We start from the raw sequence: 18,065 nt of genomic DNA, 5'->3' as shown, positions 1-18,065 counted from the left end.
GGCTGATCATCCACAATCAGTAACCTGTGCCCAACCTCTCCCCATATCCCCTGATTCCACTAGCCCCCAGAGCTCTATCTAACTCTCTCTTAAATTCATCCAGTGATTTGGCCCCCACTGCCCTCTGTGGCAGAGAATTCCACAAATTCACAACTCTCTGGGTGAAAAAGTTCCTCCTCGCAGGAAAAAGTTCCTGATTATAGTAAGCATCGTAAAGAAGGAGCAAGAGACAGAGATTTAATTTAGTTTATTGCCACATGTACCAAGGTACAGTGAAAAGCTTTTTGTTGCATGCTACCCAGTCAGCGGAAAAACTATACATGATTACAATTGAGCCGTCCACTGTGTACAGATACAGGATAAAGGGAATAATGTTTAGTGCAACATAAGGTCCAGAAAAGTCCAATTAAAGATAGACCAAGTGTCTCCAATGAAGTAGATGGTAGCCCAGGACCGACTAAAGACGGTCCAGGTTGGTCGAGACACAAACTTAATATGAAAATGTAGTATGATGCACATAATCTCAGCTGTATGCACTTGTTCCTAATTTCAACCTGAACAATACTAGTGTATTGCAGTGTATTGAGTGAAACATAAAGAGTCACAGTGAGCTTCTCTCACAACACTGTGCCTGTACATTTGTATATTTAAATACACTACACTACAAAGAGGGGCCAAATGGCCTGCCCTTGCTTCTATTTCTTAAATTTAGGCACTACATCAACTGAAGTTGCCTTGTCACTGATTTGTGTTCATGAGTGCTTATTTCCATTCTAAGTTAATTCCTTCACTGAATTGTCTAATGGTTATGGTTTAGAGTTGATTAGTTTTGCTTCCGGCATGATGCAGATATTAGTACCTGCATATTTTCTAAATGTGATTTTGAAGCATCCATACGGAACTACTCTCTAGTTTAATTCCAATTTTCTGGGTCAATCTGTGTCCTTCGACATTGGTTGATTAGTATAATCAGATACAATTTTTGGAGTTCTACTTGCTGATTGCTGTGATCCATTAAACATTAGATCTGGAAAAAGATTTTCAATAATTCTCTGTACACTTCACTCCTGGTATTTGGCAACACTTCAGTTAAATTTGCACCTTGCAATGGATGAAGTTAATGCTCCTGGTGTACTCCATCATAGGCATTATGATAGCTACCTAAGGAGGTACCTGAGTCAAGTTTCATTGACATATAATTCCTAGTTCCAAAATTGTAGGTCGCCAGCATTTCTGACAGTTTATCGTTAAAATGAGTCTGCAATTATTGTACTATCCATTAAACGAAATATCTTTTGCATTCCATGGCATTAAAAGGTTGCAGATGAAGTGTGATTGTCAGAACTAATCTCTGTTAGTTTTCTTGTACATTGTTTCATTGGGGCACATTTTCACATTGTCAACTTCTAAATTGTTAAAAAGTTCTCATACAAGCTTTGGATAAAAAGCTGTTGAATCATAATTTTAAAAATTGCATTTCCATGCATTCTCTGTACAATTTAAAAGGGCCATGCACCTGATATTTTGGTTTGTTCATAAAGTCATAAGGTCGTAAGTGATAGGAGCAGAATTAGGCCATTTGGCCCATCATGTCTACTCCGCCATTCAATCATGTCTACTCTATCCCTCGGAACCCCATTCTCCTGCCCTCTCTCCATAACCCCTGACACCCATACTAATCAAGTCACACATGATCTGTGTGCACGTGTGTACATGCACTTGTTCTTTATTCCAAACCTGAGCAATGCAGAGGGTATGGAAAAACACAAAGATTCATAAAGGGCCACTAGAATATGTGCAGTGCTTTAACTGCATCGTACATTTGTGTATGCGTCATAAATATTATACATGCACTACAACATGAAAAGGATATGACTACGATTTTAGTATTTAGTTCAAATGTTTGTGCCATGTATGGTCATTTCAATTTCAGTTCCAGTTCTTACCAAAGGAAGCCCAGCCTGCAAGCTTTAATTTCCTTTTGAGGCAGCAAGCGAGGGTGGGCTGCATTGCTATGCTCCTTCTCTGCTGCTTACCAATTTAACATTACAAGGACCAGTTCTCAATCAATCAATGGACCTCCGAATGATAAACTGAATGATAAACTAAATTTTATTTTTTATTAAATCTTTACAACGTAGCGCTTTATCTTCATATCACATGACTGGACTGCTTCTGTTATTTTCTCCTGCCTCTTCTGATATATTGAGCTTACCGACCAAAGCTACAGAATAGCAATTTGAAATCCTAAGCATTTAATGAAGTTCCATTTGGTGGGAATATTTGCAGAGGTTATCAAATTCTATACTCTTGCTGGTTCAAATGGTATCCACTTGCTCGCCGACAGCTACGATGATTCATGGCACTAAGTCACATCAATCCCAATATTTGCAAGTTTATAGAGACACACTGCATGGAAGCAGGCCTGTCAGCTCACCAAGTCAGTGGCGATGATCAACCGCTCATTTACAATAGTCCTACATCAATTCCATTTATTTTATTCTCTGCACGTATTTTCATCCAACTGCCGCCAGATCCTGCAACCTAGTACCTGTCACTGAGGCAACGGCTGTGCCACTGTGATGATTAATTTATTTTAAACATTTTTTTAAAAAATTAATAAAATATTGTAGCATGGTGGTGCAGCGGTAGAGTTGCTGCCTTACAGCTCCGGAGACCCGGGTTTGATCCTGGCTACGGGTACTTGTCTGAACGGAGTTTGTATGTTCCCTTCATGACTTGCTTGGGGTTTCTCCGGGATCTCCGGTTTCCTCCCACAATCCAAAGACATACAGGTTTGTAGGCTAATTGGCTTGGTATAACTATAAATTGCCCCTAGCATGTAGGAGAGTGTTAGTGTGAGGGGATTGCTCATCGGCGCGGACTTGGTGGGCAGAAGGGCATGTTTCTGTGCTATATCTCTAAACTAAACAATGCTCCTTTTAAAGTACAAATACCAACATATTTTAGCAGCAGACCCACAACTGGAACTGGCATTAGCAGTCTGCTTCAAAGCTCATCTAGAGCATCTCTATAGCCAGTTAATAATTTCCAGTCAACTATTTCATTGTCCACCTTCTCAGATGGACATAAAAGATCTCATGGTTACATTTGAATCTTTCCTATTTGTGGAATCTAGCTATGCATAAATTCCCCACCATGCTTCTCCGTAACACAGCAATTACTATAATTCAAAAATACTTATTTATTTGTGAAGCACCTTAGATTACCCTGAATTCATGAAGAGTAATATAAATTTTCATATAACAGGTTGTTTTGTAAAAAAGCTCAGGATTACATACAAATTACCTTTAAAACAATGGACAGAAGTACTGTTATTAGTAAATGTTGTTAAAGTATATATTTATAAGATAATCTTCATTAGATATCAAATCTGCATTTTACATAGTCATAGGATTTTTATTGATTGTGAGCTGGAAATGTTCTCACTAAGAAGCCGCTGTTTCAAAGGCAAAGGTCCCCATTGTGTCCAGACTATCCTCAGACCTTCTGTGCCTCGATTCTGGGAGGGTTCAATACATGAGTAAATAACTACTCCAAAGTTATGATGGCAGAATGGGAAATGTCCCAAGCAAAACGCTAACAATCTTTGATCACAGTCAGCTGAATGGGTCTTTCGTAAGGTGATAGGAGCAGAATTAGGCCATTCGGCCCATCAAGTCTACTCCACCATTCAATCATGGGCTGATCTATCTCTTCCTCCTAACCCGATTCTCCTGCCTTCTCCTCATAACCCCTGACACCCCTTTCATACAATGGTTTCAATCATTTTGCCTTGGTGTGGAGAATTAAAAATTACTAATTCAAACTTTAAGATGTAAAGTTGAGTTTTCCCATAGACAGTAATTTCAAAGAGCAATATTCCTGCCTATAACTAAACACATGCCGAAACCCTTTAATAGTTATAGCTGCGGTGCTTGCTTCTAATAATGTGCATCTGGCCATTCCTTGTCACAAAGCTGGCCATAATTCACCATTGAGTAACTAGTAGCTTGACTATTATTCAAGCCACATGGGTGACAGATTTGGAGAATGAAAATGTCACATTAATGTAGCAGTTAAATGTAATTTGTAGCCAAATATGATAAAATTTAATGTGATAAAACTCAGTCTGGATCAGACTATGGATCAGACTAGTGTTGTAATTGACTCAGCATGTCAAATGAAAAATGTAATCTGTCTTCATTAAATAATCATCAAAATGACTACAGAATGTTAAAATTATTATTAATACTTTAAAAAAATCTATTCCTAGCTTTTTGGTGACCATTTATTCCGTCATCCCTGAAAATGAATGACTGCAATAGGCAGTTATGAATCTAGCACACTTTTTATTGTGATACTGATCTCATTCTAAAGCAAGGGCAACAAGTTTATTTCCCTCCAACTTTCTTTCTTGAAGCAGGCACATGAATAGGAAAAGTTGAGAGGGATATGGGCCAAACACAGGCAAATGGGACTAGCTCAGTTATAAAACCTGGACATGGACACATTACGCTGAAGGGCTTGCATCTTTGCTCTATGACTCTATGACTATAAGATGTTTCTGATTCATTTGTGAATGCCGCAGTGGTACAGCGGTTTAGTTCCTGCCTTACAGCGCCAGAGACCCAGGTTTAATCCTGATTACGGGTGCTGTCTGTATGGAATTTGTACACTCGCTCTGTGACCGCATGGGTTTTCTCCGGGTGCTCCAGTTTCCTCCCACATTCCATAGACATGCATGTTTGTAGGTTAATTAGATTCTGTAAATTGTCCTAAGTGTGTGGAATAGAACTAGTGTATGGGGTGATGGCTAGTCGGTGCAAACCCGGTGAGCTGAAGGGCCTGTTTCCATGTTGTATCTATAAACTAAACTAATTTGGGTTCTTTGGATAATTTGATTGCTTCATGGCCAATTTTTATTGGTATCATCATTTAATTTTATTTTCAAGTTTTCAACCTGCTACGCAGTTAAACAGTAAATCTCTAGATTATTAGTTCAACCAATTTTTGAACCGATATCTACTCAACCGCTTAACTATTATTTTGTCATATCCAATTTCTCTTGGCATGAGTAAATTTTAATATTATGACAATTCTGTCATGTTTCAGTGCAACACTTCTTTCCATTCATTGTAAGCAAGTTTCCACTACAATAGGTCCAAGGTGAGTTTTCAGTTCCTGAGGCAATCTATTGAATCGTTTATCTTTAGTGTTTCAGAAAACAGCTTCAAAATGATCTTATTGTTATCATGGCCATCTATCATCTCAGACCTTCCTAACATCTTTTTTTTCAATTGCATATATATATATATATATATATATTCTAAGTTTGAAACACAGAAGAATTTTTAACTCCAAATCTCAGTGGCAAATATTGTATATATTAACTAAAATGTAACATGTAAACAATTTTCAGTCACAATTCAGTTGTTCAGCACGAGCCTGTGTTAAATATACCCTTAGCTTAAGGTTAGAAATTAGATTTCATCACATTATTCCAACCAACATGCATGAGGAATTTTCACTGCTGAAAACTGAATATCAGATGGAGTCTTTGCAATGTGGGAGCACTCACTGAGCAGATTGGAGATTTATGAGATCTGCTTATTTTAAGTAATTTGTTTTGCAAAGAGATTTTTCACAGCATGATTCAGGAATAATCCCACTTGGCCAGTATTTTGCCAGACTCAAAGGAGCACATATTGATGAATTACCATTATCTCTGACCTGCACTTCCATCAAGTCCTCTTCGATGTAAGGAATTCTGAATTAGCCTGGTAACATGCAGAGCTACCTTGCATAATAAGCTTTGGCCACAATGAAATAGCCAGAGGACATAGCCAGGATTACCTCATTGAAGGAAAGTCATGGATTGAGATGAATCACACGCATCATTTACTAATCCTGTTTAAAATGGTCAAAGAGGAAAGCTTCATGTTAACACTGCATATGTTGATTAACAAAAAAAAGACACATAGTGCTGGAGTAACTCAGCAGATCAGGCAACATCTCGGGAGAACTTAGATAGGTGACGTTTCTGGTCGGGACCCTTCAACCCATCCCAAAACGTCCCCTATCCAAAGCTTCATGCTGCTCTCCCATGAATTATTGATTCTGCAGTAAAAATATTTTTTACTAACAGCACTGTCTTTCAATACAGTTTGTGAAGTACTGTGTTGAAAATAGATAACATTATTTTAGTTAATGCGTCGATATTGGCTTCAAAGTCAGGATTTGATCTGAAGTTTGTGGAATCAATGGATTTGATTTGCATGAGACCAACATGCATTGATTTAACTCTAAATAGAGCATCTACCTTCCATGGTGCAGAATTCTCAAGGCCTCCCTCAATCTCCATTGTGGCTTCCCTCTGCCCCTCTACCCAATGGGCAGGGGCACTGATCCAGAGTTTACACTAAAGCAGTCCACTGGTTACACTAAAGTAAATACTTAACCCTTGTAAATGCCAACAAACTTATTCTCTACTAGTTTTCTGCTATCACTCAGTCCTTTCATCCGAACAAGGGAGTGGGAACTCCTAGATCATCTCTCCAAGCACTGGGCCTGATGTCAATGGCATTGTAAGAGGCCTTCACCTTTATTTGGCTGACCAAGGGAGCCATGTCGATGAGGACACAAAGCAACAAATGTGAAGGAAAATAACTGCTGATGCTGGTACAAATCGAAGGTATCACAAAATGCTGGAGTAACTCAGCGGGTCAGGCAGCATCTCAGGAGAGAAGGAATGGGTGACACAAAGCAACAAGCTCCCTTCTGTTTTTCCATTAGGTTTCATAAGACCTAGACGAGGATCATATATAAGTTGGTAGAACCAGAGCCATCCCTGGTATGGTATCCCAATAACACAAGTGCCAACTGTCCAGCACTCAGTATGGCTCCATAGCAGCGTCATTAAAACTTCAATAAAGCAAGTGAACTTATTACAAGGTGTCAATATTTCATGAGTAGCTATTTTAATTCCTCACTCAAGATATGCAAAGTGCAAGGATCTTGAAAATTCATTCTACAATGTCATCTTAAGATTTTTTCTGTGTTTGGAGAAATAAAATTGAGCAGTGCAATTATCTAGTCATGGATGCAGGTCTATGAGTGGTGGTGAAATAATACATTTCTATGTAACCTAGTATTAAATCATAATCATAATCATACTGATTCCTGGGATGGCAGGACTTTCATATGAAGAAAGACTGGATAGACTCAGCTTGTACTCGCTGGAATTTAGAAGATTGAGGGGGGATCTTATAGAAACTTACAAAATTCTTAAGGGGTTGGACAGGCTAGATGCAGGAAGATTGTTCCCGATGTTGGGGAAGTTCAGAACAAGGGGTCACAGTTTAAGGATAAGGGGGACGTCATTTAGGACCGAGATGAGAAAGCTTTTTTTCATACAGAGGGTGGTGAATCTGTGGAATTCTCTGCCACAGAAGGTAGTTGAGGCCAGTTCATTGGCTGTATTTAAGAGGGAGTTAGATGTGGCCCTTGGGATCAGGGGGTATGGAGAGAAGGCAGATACAGGATACTGAGTTGGATGATCAGCCATGATCATATTGAAGGGCCGAATGGCCTACTTCTGCACCTGTTTTCTATGTTTCTATACTTTATTAGCCAAGTAGGTTTTGTAATATATGAGGAATTTTATTTGCCATAACAGTCATACCAATAAAAGGCAACAAGGCACACAAAATACATTTTAACATAAACATCCACAACAGTGACTCCTCCACATTCCTCGCTGTGATGGAAGGCAAAAAAAAAGTTCAATCTCTTCCCTTCTTTGTTCTCCCGCAGTCGGGGGCCTCGAGCCTTCCGTTGACGGGATGATCTTGGCTCCCGTAGCCGGCGGTCGGTCCCACCGCGTCAGGGCAATCAAGCTCCCGCATCGGGGGGATCTCAGCTCCCCCGTGCTGGGCGATCGGACCCCGGGTTGGGGCTAGTCGAACCTCCTGCGACTTTGGAGCTTCCCAACATCGGTCTCTAACTGAGACTACGAGCTCCTAGATGGTGAAATCCGCGGGCAGTGGTTGGAGCGTCGATCCCAGACAAGGGATCGCAGGCTCCGATGGTAAGTCCATGGCCCCGCGTTGGGGCTCAAAGTCAGTCTCGAGCAAAGCTGCCAGCTCCCTGATGTTAGTTCACAGAGCGACCGGAGATACGATCCAGAAAAAATCGCATCTCCGGCAAGGTAAGAGATTGAAAAAACCAAGGCACAAAGAGCTGGAGTAACTCAGCAAAGTCAGACAGCATGTCTGGAGAACATGGATAGGTAACATTTCGGGGCTTCAGACTGAAGAAGGGTCCTGATCCAAAACCTCACCGATCCATGTTCTCCATAGATGCTGCCTGATCCCACTGAGTTACTCCAGCACTTTGTGTCTTTTTATGTAAACCAACATGTGCAGTTCCTCATATCTTCAGTATTAGAGCACATTATTGCCTAAAAATGCAGATTCCTATTCAATGAGCTTGTGTTAATCTGTAGTAGTATATCTACTGGCCAATATAATGATGGTCGATGATGATTAAACAGAGTCAAAAGAAATTGAATAATATTGACTGCAGGTTAGGAAAAATGCCAAATGCTATTGAATTCTTAAAGGTGAAATGATACAAGAAATATATTTTATTTCAAAAGGCTTCCTATTGATTTTCATAACTGAATATATTCATTTCAATCATATTTTTGCTGAAATGAGTGAGGAGAGATTGGCAACTTATTTTGTTGAGTCACTATTCAACATACTGTTTGATTTGGGTTTCATGACAAGCTTTTTAAGACTATTTTCAAAATTAATAGAATATCCACTCAGGATTGCGAACATTCCCAAAATGTATACAGGAATTGCAATCAATTTTCAAATAATTACAGTGTTTGTGGATTACATATATAATGAGAGATTCTTAATCGGTCTCGAAAATGGAATGAAACTTTTCCTGATGAGTGGAAATTCATACTTTTGTGAAGATAAACACGAGCTATAAAGTCAACTTGTAGACAGTCCTCAGTAGAAGGCAATATATGGATCCCATAAACTAGGGTACTTAACATAATAAACACACTGCTGCATTGTTGGAGTCAATTCAAGCAGTTTGATCCATTGGAACGGTAATAGCAAGGAGATGCTTTAAGTAGCTGCTCAAACTCTCTTTGTAATTTTATCATGTGGCTGATATTTTACACTTCTGTTAGATGCATTCTTTATTACTGTCTTTTCAGCAGTGCATAGCTATCATTTACCACGACATCCAGTGAATTAAATAGAACCTATGCCAGAGCCTTGATAAATGTGTCACGCTCGGATCCTGAGATGCACATCCATCTGTGAATGCGTTCACCATACATCCTTCTACATAAACTAATTAAGTAAAAGTGAGATGATGCTGTTGAAAGGGTATATTTTCTCAAGTTGCATGCTAATGGAAAAATAAAACCATAGCGGCAGAACACATCAAGTATTCACCTTTCAATATTCACCTTCTTTTGATATGAAGTTTTAAATAAATCAACATAGTGCAGCACAATGGATAATCCGTTATGTAAATAAATCTTTTCACCTCTGGAATTTATGCTGAATCTAACCCACATTGAACAGATCAGACTTTCTCCTTTGTGCTATTATAATGATTTTCATTATAATGGCAGAAAGAGATTTGGATCATCAGAAGTATGATAACGCTGATGTTATAGTACTGGACTAGTATGCAGTGTATCATAGCAAATGTAGATAAGCAGAGGAATGGAGATGAGATCAATCTCACCATGGGGAGTTGAGGAATGAAATTTCATTTTACTAAATATATCTGTAATATAAGTTTGACAATGGAACTCCCAGATACTCGAATAGGTTTATTTGACCATTCAGGGAAGCAAATCTGTTGCCCTAACTTGGTCTGGCCTGCACATAATTCTAGATCTGTTTTTGACAATTTTTAACTATCGTAAGAAAAGGCTTATCAATTTTTAGGATAATTAGGAACATGCAATAAATGGCCTTGCTTACTTAGAAAAGGGAGACCATTCGCCTCATCAGGTCAAACCCAGCTCCTAAGATTGCATTCATATCAAAGATAAACAAAAAATGCTGGTGTAACTCAGCGGGTCAGGCAGCATCTCAGGAGGAAAGGAATAGGTGACGTTTTGTGTTGGAACATCTTCAGACTGAAGTCTGGAATTTGAAGACTGGAGTCTGAAGAAGGGTTCCAACCTGAAACGTCACCTATTCCTTTTCGCCAGATATGCAGCCCGACCTGCTGATTTACTCCAGCATTCGGTGTCTATCTTCAGTATAAATCAGCATCTGCAGTTCCTACCCACTTTGCATTCATATCGGTCCCATTCTGTCCATTATTTCCCTCCAACGCTGTAACCTGTTTTCTTTTACATGCCCATCATCTTTGTTTTTATTCTCTTGCTATTTACCTAATCTATTTTATGGTAACCAAATAACCTACCAGCATGCCTTTGGGATGTGGTTGGAAACCAAAGTGCATGGAGTAAACCAATGTGGTGACAGAGAGAATTTGAAAACTCCAAACAGCCAGTTTTCAAGATCAGGATCAAAGTGAGGTCAGGATCTAAGGAGAAAAAAAAAACTGCTGGAGGAACTCGGCGGGTCAGGCAGCTCCTGTGGGGGGAATGGAACTAACATTTCAGGTCGGAATCCTTCTTCAGACTGATGGAATAGAGGACAGAAAGCTAGAAAAGAGAGGAGTTGAACAAAGTCTGGCAAGTGATGGGTGGATAAAAGTAAGGAGGGGTGATTGGCAGATGGGTAGAGTCAATGCAAAAGGCTAGAAATGAAAAGGAGACTGAAGGATGTCAGATAAGGAAAGAAGAGGAGGTGTGAAATATAAAGCTGGAGCGAAGGATATGGGTCAAAGGGGACAGGGGGGTGGGAAAGAGGAAGGATAAAAGAGAAATATGGGACTCGTGCATGTGAGAAGAGTGTGCAGAGGTAAAGGAAAGGAACATGGTGGCTGGGAGGATGGGAGATGTTGGAGAAATGTGTGCGCAGTGAGGGGGAGGGAAGGGGCAGGGCAAAGGGAAGATGTGGTAGGGGGATATTCCTTGAAGTTGGCAAATTCAATATTTCTACCAATAAGCTACCATCAAGAGGAATATGAGGTGCTGTTCTTCCAGTTCCAATTCTTTCAGTGGTCTAACTCTGGTAATGGAGGAATCCAAGGACAGAAAGGTCGGTATGGGAAGAGGAGTTAAAATGGTTCGTGCCTGGGAGATCCAGCAGGCCTTGGTGGGTAAAGTACAAAGGTTTGGTGAAATGGTCACCCAGTCTACACATGGTCTTGCCGAAGTAAAGGAGGCCAATGTTTCGGGAGCACCAAAAGCAATAGACAAGGTTGGAAGAGGTGCACCTGAACCTCTGTCTCGCGTGGAAGGCCTGCTAGGGCCCCAAGATGGACATGAGAGAGGAGGTGTAGGGACAGGTGTTACATCTCCTGCATTGCAGGGGAAAGTGTCTTGGGTGGATTGGGTGCGAAGGGATCAGAGAACCAAAGAGCTGCGGAAAGAATGGTCTCTGCAGAAAGGGGTGGGGACAGGAAAGGTGAGGGCAGGATTCATGTGTCCCTAGAGCTCTGAGTCATCAGCACTAACCACTACTGCACTACCGTTCCTTGCTAGAGATGTCCGTGTCACATGAATAAAATGTCTCATGTATAACTTAAACCCAAATGCCGGTAAGCAATAATCCAAAAAAACCTCCAAAAAATCACATTAACAATAGATTACGTGGAACTAAGAGATGCGTTAGGTGGAAAAACTTGTTCTACTGAAATAGGGTTAATATTCATACATTATTTGGGGTACAGTAGAATTACTATTCTGGTGACTATTTTGCTTGATTTGGGAAACTGAGATTGTATGAAAACTCACATTGCAGAGCATGTAAAAAGCTGATAAGGGCCACAGTCAAAAACACTCATGACTAATTCTTGTCTCACCACAGCAAACATTGGAGGCTAACCTTATGAATCTTGTGAAGAGGAACTCTGAGCTGGAGTCACAGATGGGCAGACTTATTCAGATCTGCCAACAAGTGGAGGTGAGTTCTTATACTAGCAAGTTGTTTGGATAACCTCACTGAAGAACAAACTAATGCTAACAAAGGGGAATTGAATTTTATTGGCACAAGCTTATAAACAGAACAACACACTGTTCATTGATAAGATTTGTTTTCTCATGAGTTTACGGGATGATATCAGGCTTCAGTCATTTGGTGAACACGGCGTTAATTGGAGGTCCATGCCCCTACTCACAAATGAGAATTTTCTTCACAAACTAAAGAAGTTTTTAGAAGATCGAATGCACTACTAAATAGCAAATGTTCATCATTGGTCCAAAAATGCTCACCAAATCCACCCAAAACTTCATCCTCAACATTGATGGTCTCCCAGTATCCACCTCACCTCACATCCGGAATCTTGGAATCATCCTTGATCAAACCCTCTCCTTCGACAAACACATCAAACACATCACAAAGACAGCCTTCTTCCACCTCAAAAACATTGCCCGTCTCCGTCCATCCCTCTCCTCCACAGCTGCAGAAACCCTCATCCACGCCTTCATCACCTCCCGTCTGGACTACTGCAACAGCCTCCTCTATGGCGCACCCTCAAAAATCATCAATAAACTTCAATACATTCAAAACTCCGCTGCCCGTCTACTCACACACACCTCGATCCGTGACCATATCACCCCCGTCCTTTATAAACTCCACTGGCTCCCCATCCCCCAGAGAATCCAGTACAAAATCCTCCTCATAACCTACAAAGCCCTCCATAACCTGGCCCCATCCTACCTGACCGACCTCCTCCACAGGCACACTCCCACCTGCACCCTCCGCTCTGCCGCTGCCAATCTCCTATCCCCCCACATCCAGACTAAACTCAGATCCTGGGGGGACAGGGCTTTCTCCATCGCTGCTCCCACCCTATGGAACTCACTACCCCAAACCGTTAGAGACTCCCCCACACTCACCACATTCAAAACATCGCTGAAGTCTCACCTGTTCAGTACTGCCTTCAACCACTGAAGGTCACCTCACCTACTGTCTCCTTTCTCTGTTCATTTATTTATTTACTTATTTATCTATTTATTAATTTCCCTATGTTCTCAAAATCTCTGTAAAGCGTCTTTGAGTATATGAAAAGCGCTATATAAATAAAATGTATTATTATTATTATTAAATGTTGATTCGCTGAGTGAATTTATTGATTTCAGAGAAAGATTCAGAGGCCGTACGTTTGCTCTGATTATTCAAGGGCGGTGTTTTTTATGGCCAAGCTTGAGTGCTTGAGTGGGAAAAAACTTTTTAAATTAGCAATTGTAATGAAAGAATTCTCCAGAAAAACGTTGAAACTTTTGCATCACACATGTGTCGAATAACAAGCAGCTCACTGGATCCCTTCAATATATTATCTATTCGATATAATATGTTGTGTTTATGATTGCTTCATGGACCAACTGTAAGAAAATCATCAAAATAACATAACTGTAGAATCAATACGATTTACTTGGGAGAGTGTCAAAAACCAGTACACACACACACCTGCTATTTGACAAATGGGTTCAATGTGTGAGGCAAAATTTTCAAAGCTTTCTGGAGAATTCATTTTTTCCAAATCGCTATGTTACTCCACCAGGACTTGAGGGCCTGAGCTATAGGGAAAGGTTGGGCAGGCTTGGAGCATAGGAGGCTGAAGGGTGATATTATTGAGGTGTATAAAATCATGAGGGGAATAGATAGAGTGAATGCACAGTCTTTTACCTAGGGTAGAGGAATCATGAACCAAAGGATGTAGGTTTAAGGTAAGAGAAGAAAGATTTCATAGGAACCAGAAGGGCAACTTTTTCAGTCGAGTACATGGAACAAACTGTCATGAGCTATTAAGCCAGCATCCCATCTGCCAGATTTAGTTCAGGTATTAACTCAGCATCTTAACCCACGTATGGATTTATGCTAATGCTCCGAATAATACTTTATGCTAATGCTCCGAATAATACTTTTCTCACATTCAAAAATGCTGAAATAGCTCATGCAAGGGAAGGCACCTTATTCACCTTCATCGGTGTGGTGTTATAGTCTAGGTTAGAAATTTTGTCCTGGAGTCAGGTTTATAATGCACAGACTGACTCAGTGGTCATAGTAGTGAGGAATGAAGCCTGGCTGAAATCTCAGTCTTTAAATATACCGATACATGAAAGAGTTGAAGATAGTTGTAATTAGTTGGAGCTTTTCATAGCTTCCTGCAGTGCTTTACAAATTCCTTTGGGTTCCATGTTCACTGCAAAGTAAAACGTTAATAACTTCCTCAAATTCTGTTTACAGGAACTTGGCAAGAACATGTCTTCTTTGTGTTGCCTACCCCACCTGTCCACAAAACATTTGTCATTTTCTTCCCATTAATAGTCTCATTCCTGAGAGGTTCTGCTAAATTTCTGAGCTGAGCAATTTCCATCAAAAATAAAGTAATTCTAATTGGCACTTTTGTAGTCTCCAGAAGCTTACAGCAAGGCTGAGAAAACAAGTTGTCACAATATTGTTGACAGTCGTTTGGCTGTGCGACAAACAGACAGTAGGACCCCTCCAAGTTGAGGATGTAATATTGTGAGCAGAACTTTAGACACCATCATCGTGGTATTTATAAACTTTGTTTCCAACATGCTCATTCAGAAGTAATGGTTCAATTGATAAAAGCACATCCGGGATCTTGGAATTGGAATTAATCCAAACAGGGTGACGAAAGAAAATGTCGTCTCTATCCGCTGATTGAGAATGTATGATGGGGCAGTGCATAGGGTGCTTTACTTTTATATCATGCTCCTCAGGATCGAAAAAAACTCAAGAGGAAGCAGCATCCTTTATCTAACCCAAGCTATGTGTGAGCTGAGAACATTTTTTTAATATATTTTGCGCAACGATTTTAACGATGTATCTGAACCAAAATAATTCTGAACCCATGTAATTCTAATCCTAAAACCATTTCATCCACTCTGTTATATCTTAGACCTCTGAATCATTTTCTTCGCCAAAAATGTTATAAAGTCCCATCTTTGATTTTCTGTGCAATATTAAAAAAGACATCAGGGAAATTCAATCACAGCACAGGTTTGGAATAACATCATGAAGACTGATTATTCTTCCCAGAACAAAAATATTGAATAAAGTGTGCAATTGAAAGAAGAAATCTGAATTTGACAGATATACTACAAAGCAAATCTGGGAAAGAAATTGAAAAAGCACGCAGCTCGGAGCTTACAGAGTGGATAAATGAGACTACTTCCATTTTACTGCAACTGTCATAAATATTTCTGTCAGCAGAGTTCACAAAATAAATTGGTCTGCTGAGGTTTATAGCAAACTGTTGTGGTTCACTCTATTGCTGAGAAAAGTCTGGGCTTTTAATTTTAATAAAATACACTTTTTATTGTGATTTATCTTCTCAACCCCCAAACCTACTCTATTTATATTAATTTTGTGGAAGGGGAACTTATTGCTTTTCCAGTTTTAGTTGTGTATATGCAAACAATTATTTAGTTAAATACCAAAATTGTTTCCTGCTATATCTGTTCCAGGCACTAGCGTAAAGGTTATGTTTTTGTTGCTTTGCTCTTTTCTGCCTGGGAACTATTTTTCTTGCATCCACCCCTACCTTGTCAAAGTCAGCTCATCTGGCATCCAACTAAACCCTGTCCACCTGTGCCAGTCTGTTTTAGTATATTTCCTTTCCTATCTCGGCGAGGGCATGTGCAATGCCTACTGAGACTAATGAACTAGCAACCCTAAGGCAGCTTTTTACAATGAGCAAAGCCTTCAGGAGAAAGTGGATGACATTTAGTTTCTCTCTGTCTTTAACCATGAGAAATCATGATGTAATTTTCACAGCACATGTGTTACCTGCACATGCTGATATTGCTGCAAAAAGAACACAACTTCCATTCGTTAATATAAAGATTCATACTTTAGTGGATTAAAGAATAGTGTTCTTCTTTAATTAACTAATTTGGGATGTGAACTGCCTCCATGCATGAGTATTTGTTTGAGAAGTTGCTAATTTTTTTTGTTTAGTTTAGAAATGTAGCGCAGAAACAGGCCCTTCGGCCCACTAAGTCCTTGCCGACCAGCGATCCCCACACATTAACACTATCCTACACACACTAGGGACAATTTACACATACACCTAGCCAATTAACCCACATACCCTGTACGTCTTTGGAGTGTGGAAGGAAACCGAAGATCTCGGAGAAAACCCATGCAGGTCACAGAGAGAACGTATAAACTCCGTGCAGACAGCACCCATAGTCGGGATAAAACCCAGGTCTTCGGCGCTGTAAGGCAACAATTCTACCGCTGCACCATCGTGCCACCCTAATGGCTAATTGTTGACACTTAAAAGACATTTGGGCAGGTACATGGATCGAAACAATTTCGAGGAATATGGCCAGGTTTTGGATGAAGCTTCTTGGGCGTTATGGACAGGATGGGCCAAAGAGGCTGTTTCCTCACTGTATCACTCTATGGCACATCTCAAAATATATACCAAATAATATTCCAGGTATGCTTGTTATCTCCATATCACTCTCCATCCTTTCAAAAGGCAAAATCCAAAGCTAAAATAATTTTCCATGTGCCAGGTAATTATTCTTCATGCATTGACTTTGCACTGGGTTTGGAAGGAATATTTATTTTGAGGAGGGATCACAATGGTCCTTCATTGGATTTCCCATTGTGTCATGGAACAGGGACTGGTTTGTAGCCCCTTTTTTCCCAATAATCCAAAAAAGAATAGATTATGGCCTGGGTGAAAATAAATACATGTTGAGTCCTAGAAATGTTTCATTACATGAAAATGTGTGCTCAATTAGTGCTGTTAATTCAAAGAGGGATGCGTATAATAACCAGGAACCCTGATCTGTGCTTGAGTATTGTACTTAAAATAGGTGATAGCCCAAAGTCACTTGTAAAGCATGAGTTTGCTGCCATAGTCTCTTGTTCTGGCAGGAGTTCTTGAAGGAGGAAGCATTATCTCAACTGGTGGGACTACCTTGGGGCAGATTTGGGATTATGGTAGTGAAAACCATGTGGTCAGTTACATGTCTAAGGTTAGGCTGGGAGTTAGTGTTTGAGGTCCAAAAAGAGGAATTCTCTTTTCAGAAAGACAATGACAGGACAACTATGGAGTAATGAAGCAGTATCTCCTCTGGATTCTCAGGAGTAGCGAGACATTTAGAACTGATACAGAGCATCAATGTTTTGTTTAATGTAAAGAAGGCGGCGATGTTGTGGATTGCATTATATGACTGGAATTTGTGATCACCTGTCCAATGCAAACCACAAGAAAATTATTAGATTCTATTTCACCACAACAGGATTTTAATGAATGATCTGTAAGTTAGTACTCCACTAGATTCCATATAAACGTTGCTATGCCAAGTTGCCTAGATTCACCATGACCCCTGCAGTACATTGTGACAGCTTCTCCATGAATTTATGGCCACTAGCAACTATTCAACTTGGCTACATACTAGCATCTTGGCACTTAAAATATAGACAGGTGAGATTCAGAGGTTATTGCAAGATTGCTGCAGGTGATGAATTGGCCAATTTGGTAATAAAATCATTTGTCCAATGCAAGTCAGTACACAAGGCACTTAATAGTTAGCTTGTGGGATTGTTGCAAATTCATTGAATTCTGGAGGTAAAAATCAATTTATATGTAAAGTTAGAACATTTTTTCTTCTCTGGTAGATTTCTAATTAGGATGTTACTTGCGATAGATTTTAATAGTATACATCCAATGCCTAGTATATATATTGTTGCAGCACACGAGTGGCACAATTTACATCCCTAAATCTCTCTCCCTTGGGGTGCAGAATGGGTATAATAGGTATAATAGGGAATTATTTATTGTCCCATTGATACAGTGGAAAGATATAACACATATTTTTATTTACTGTATGCTACAACTGAACTCAATGCTTGTACAGTATTCACCAGAAGAAGTAAGGGCCAAGTTAAGGA

The 18,065-nt window shown here is 39.9% G+C and overlaps 1 protein-coding gene across 5 annotated transcripts in view; it reads left to right on the top strand.

Moving 5' to 3' along the window:
- Positions 1-18,065, top strand: part of mid2 (midline 2) — a 190,487-nt gene that overhangs the window by 135,670 nt on the left and 36,752 nt on the right. For all 5 annotated transcript variants that reach the window (XM_078412436.1, XM_078412438.1, XM_078412439.1 and 2 more), the window contains exon 3: positions 11,991-12,086. In XM_078412436.1, coding sequence (XP_078268562.1) covers positions 11,991-12,086 — 96 coding nt within the window. The remainder of the gene's footprint in view (positions 1-11,990; positions 12,087-18,065) is intronic.

The sequence above is a fragment of the Rhinoraja longicauda genome, chromosome 15, assembly GCF_053455715.1.
Source record: "Rhinoraja longicauda isolate Sanriku21f chromosome 15, sRhiLon1.1, whole genome shotgun sequence".
In the NCBI taxonomy this organism is placed as follows: domain Eukaryota; kingdom Metazoa; phylum Chordata; class Chondrichthyes; order Rajiformes; family Arhynchobatidae; genus Rhinoraja; species Rhinoraja longicauda.
This window is presented reverse-complemented; position numbering and strand designations above follow the sequence as displayed.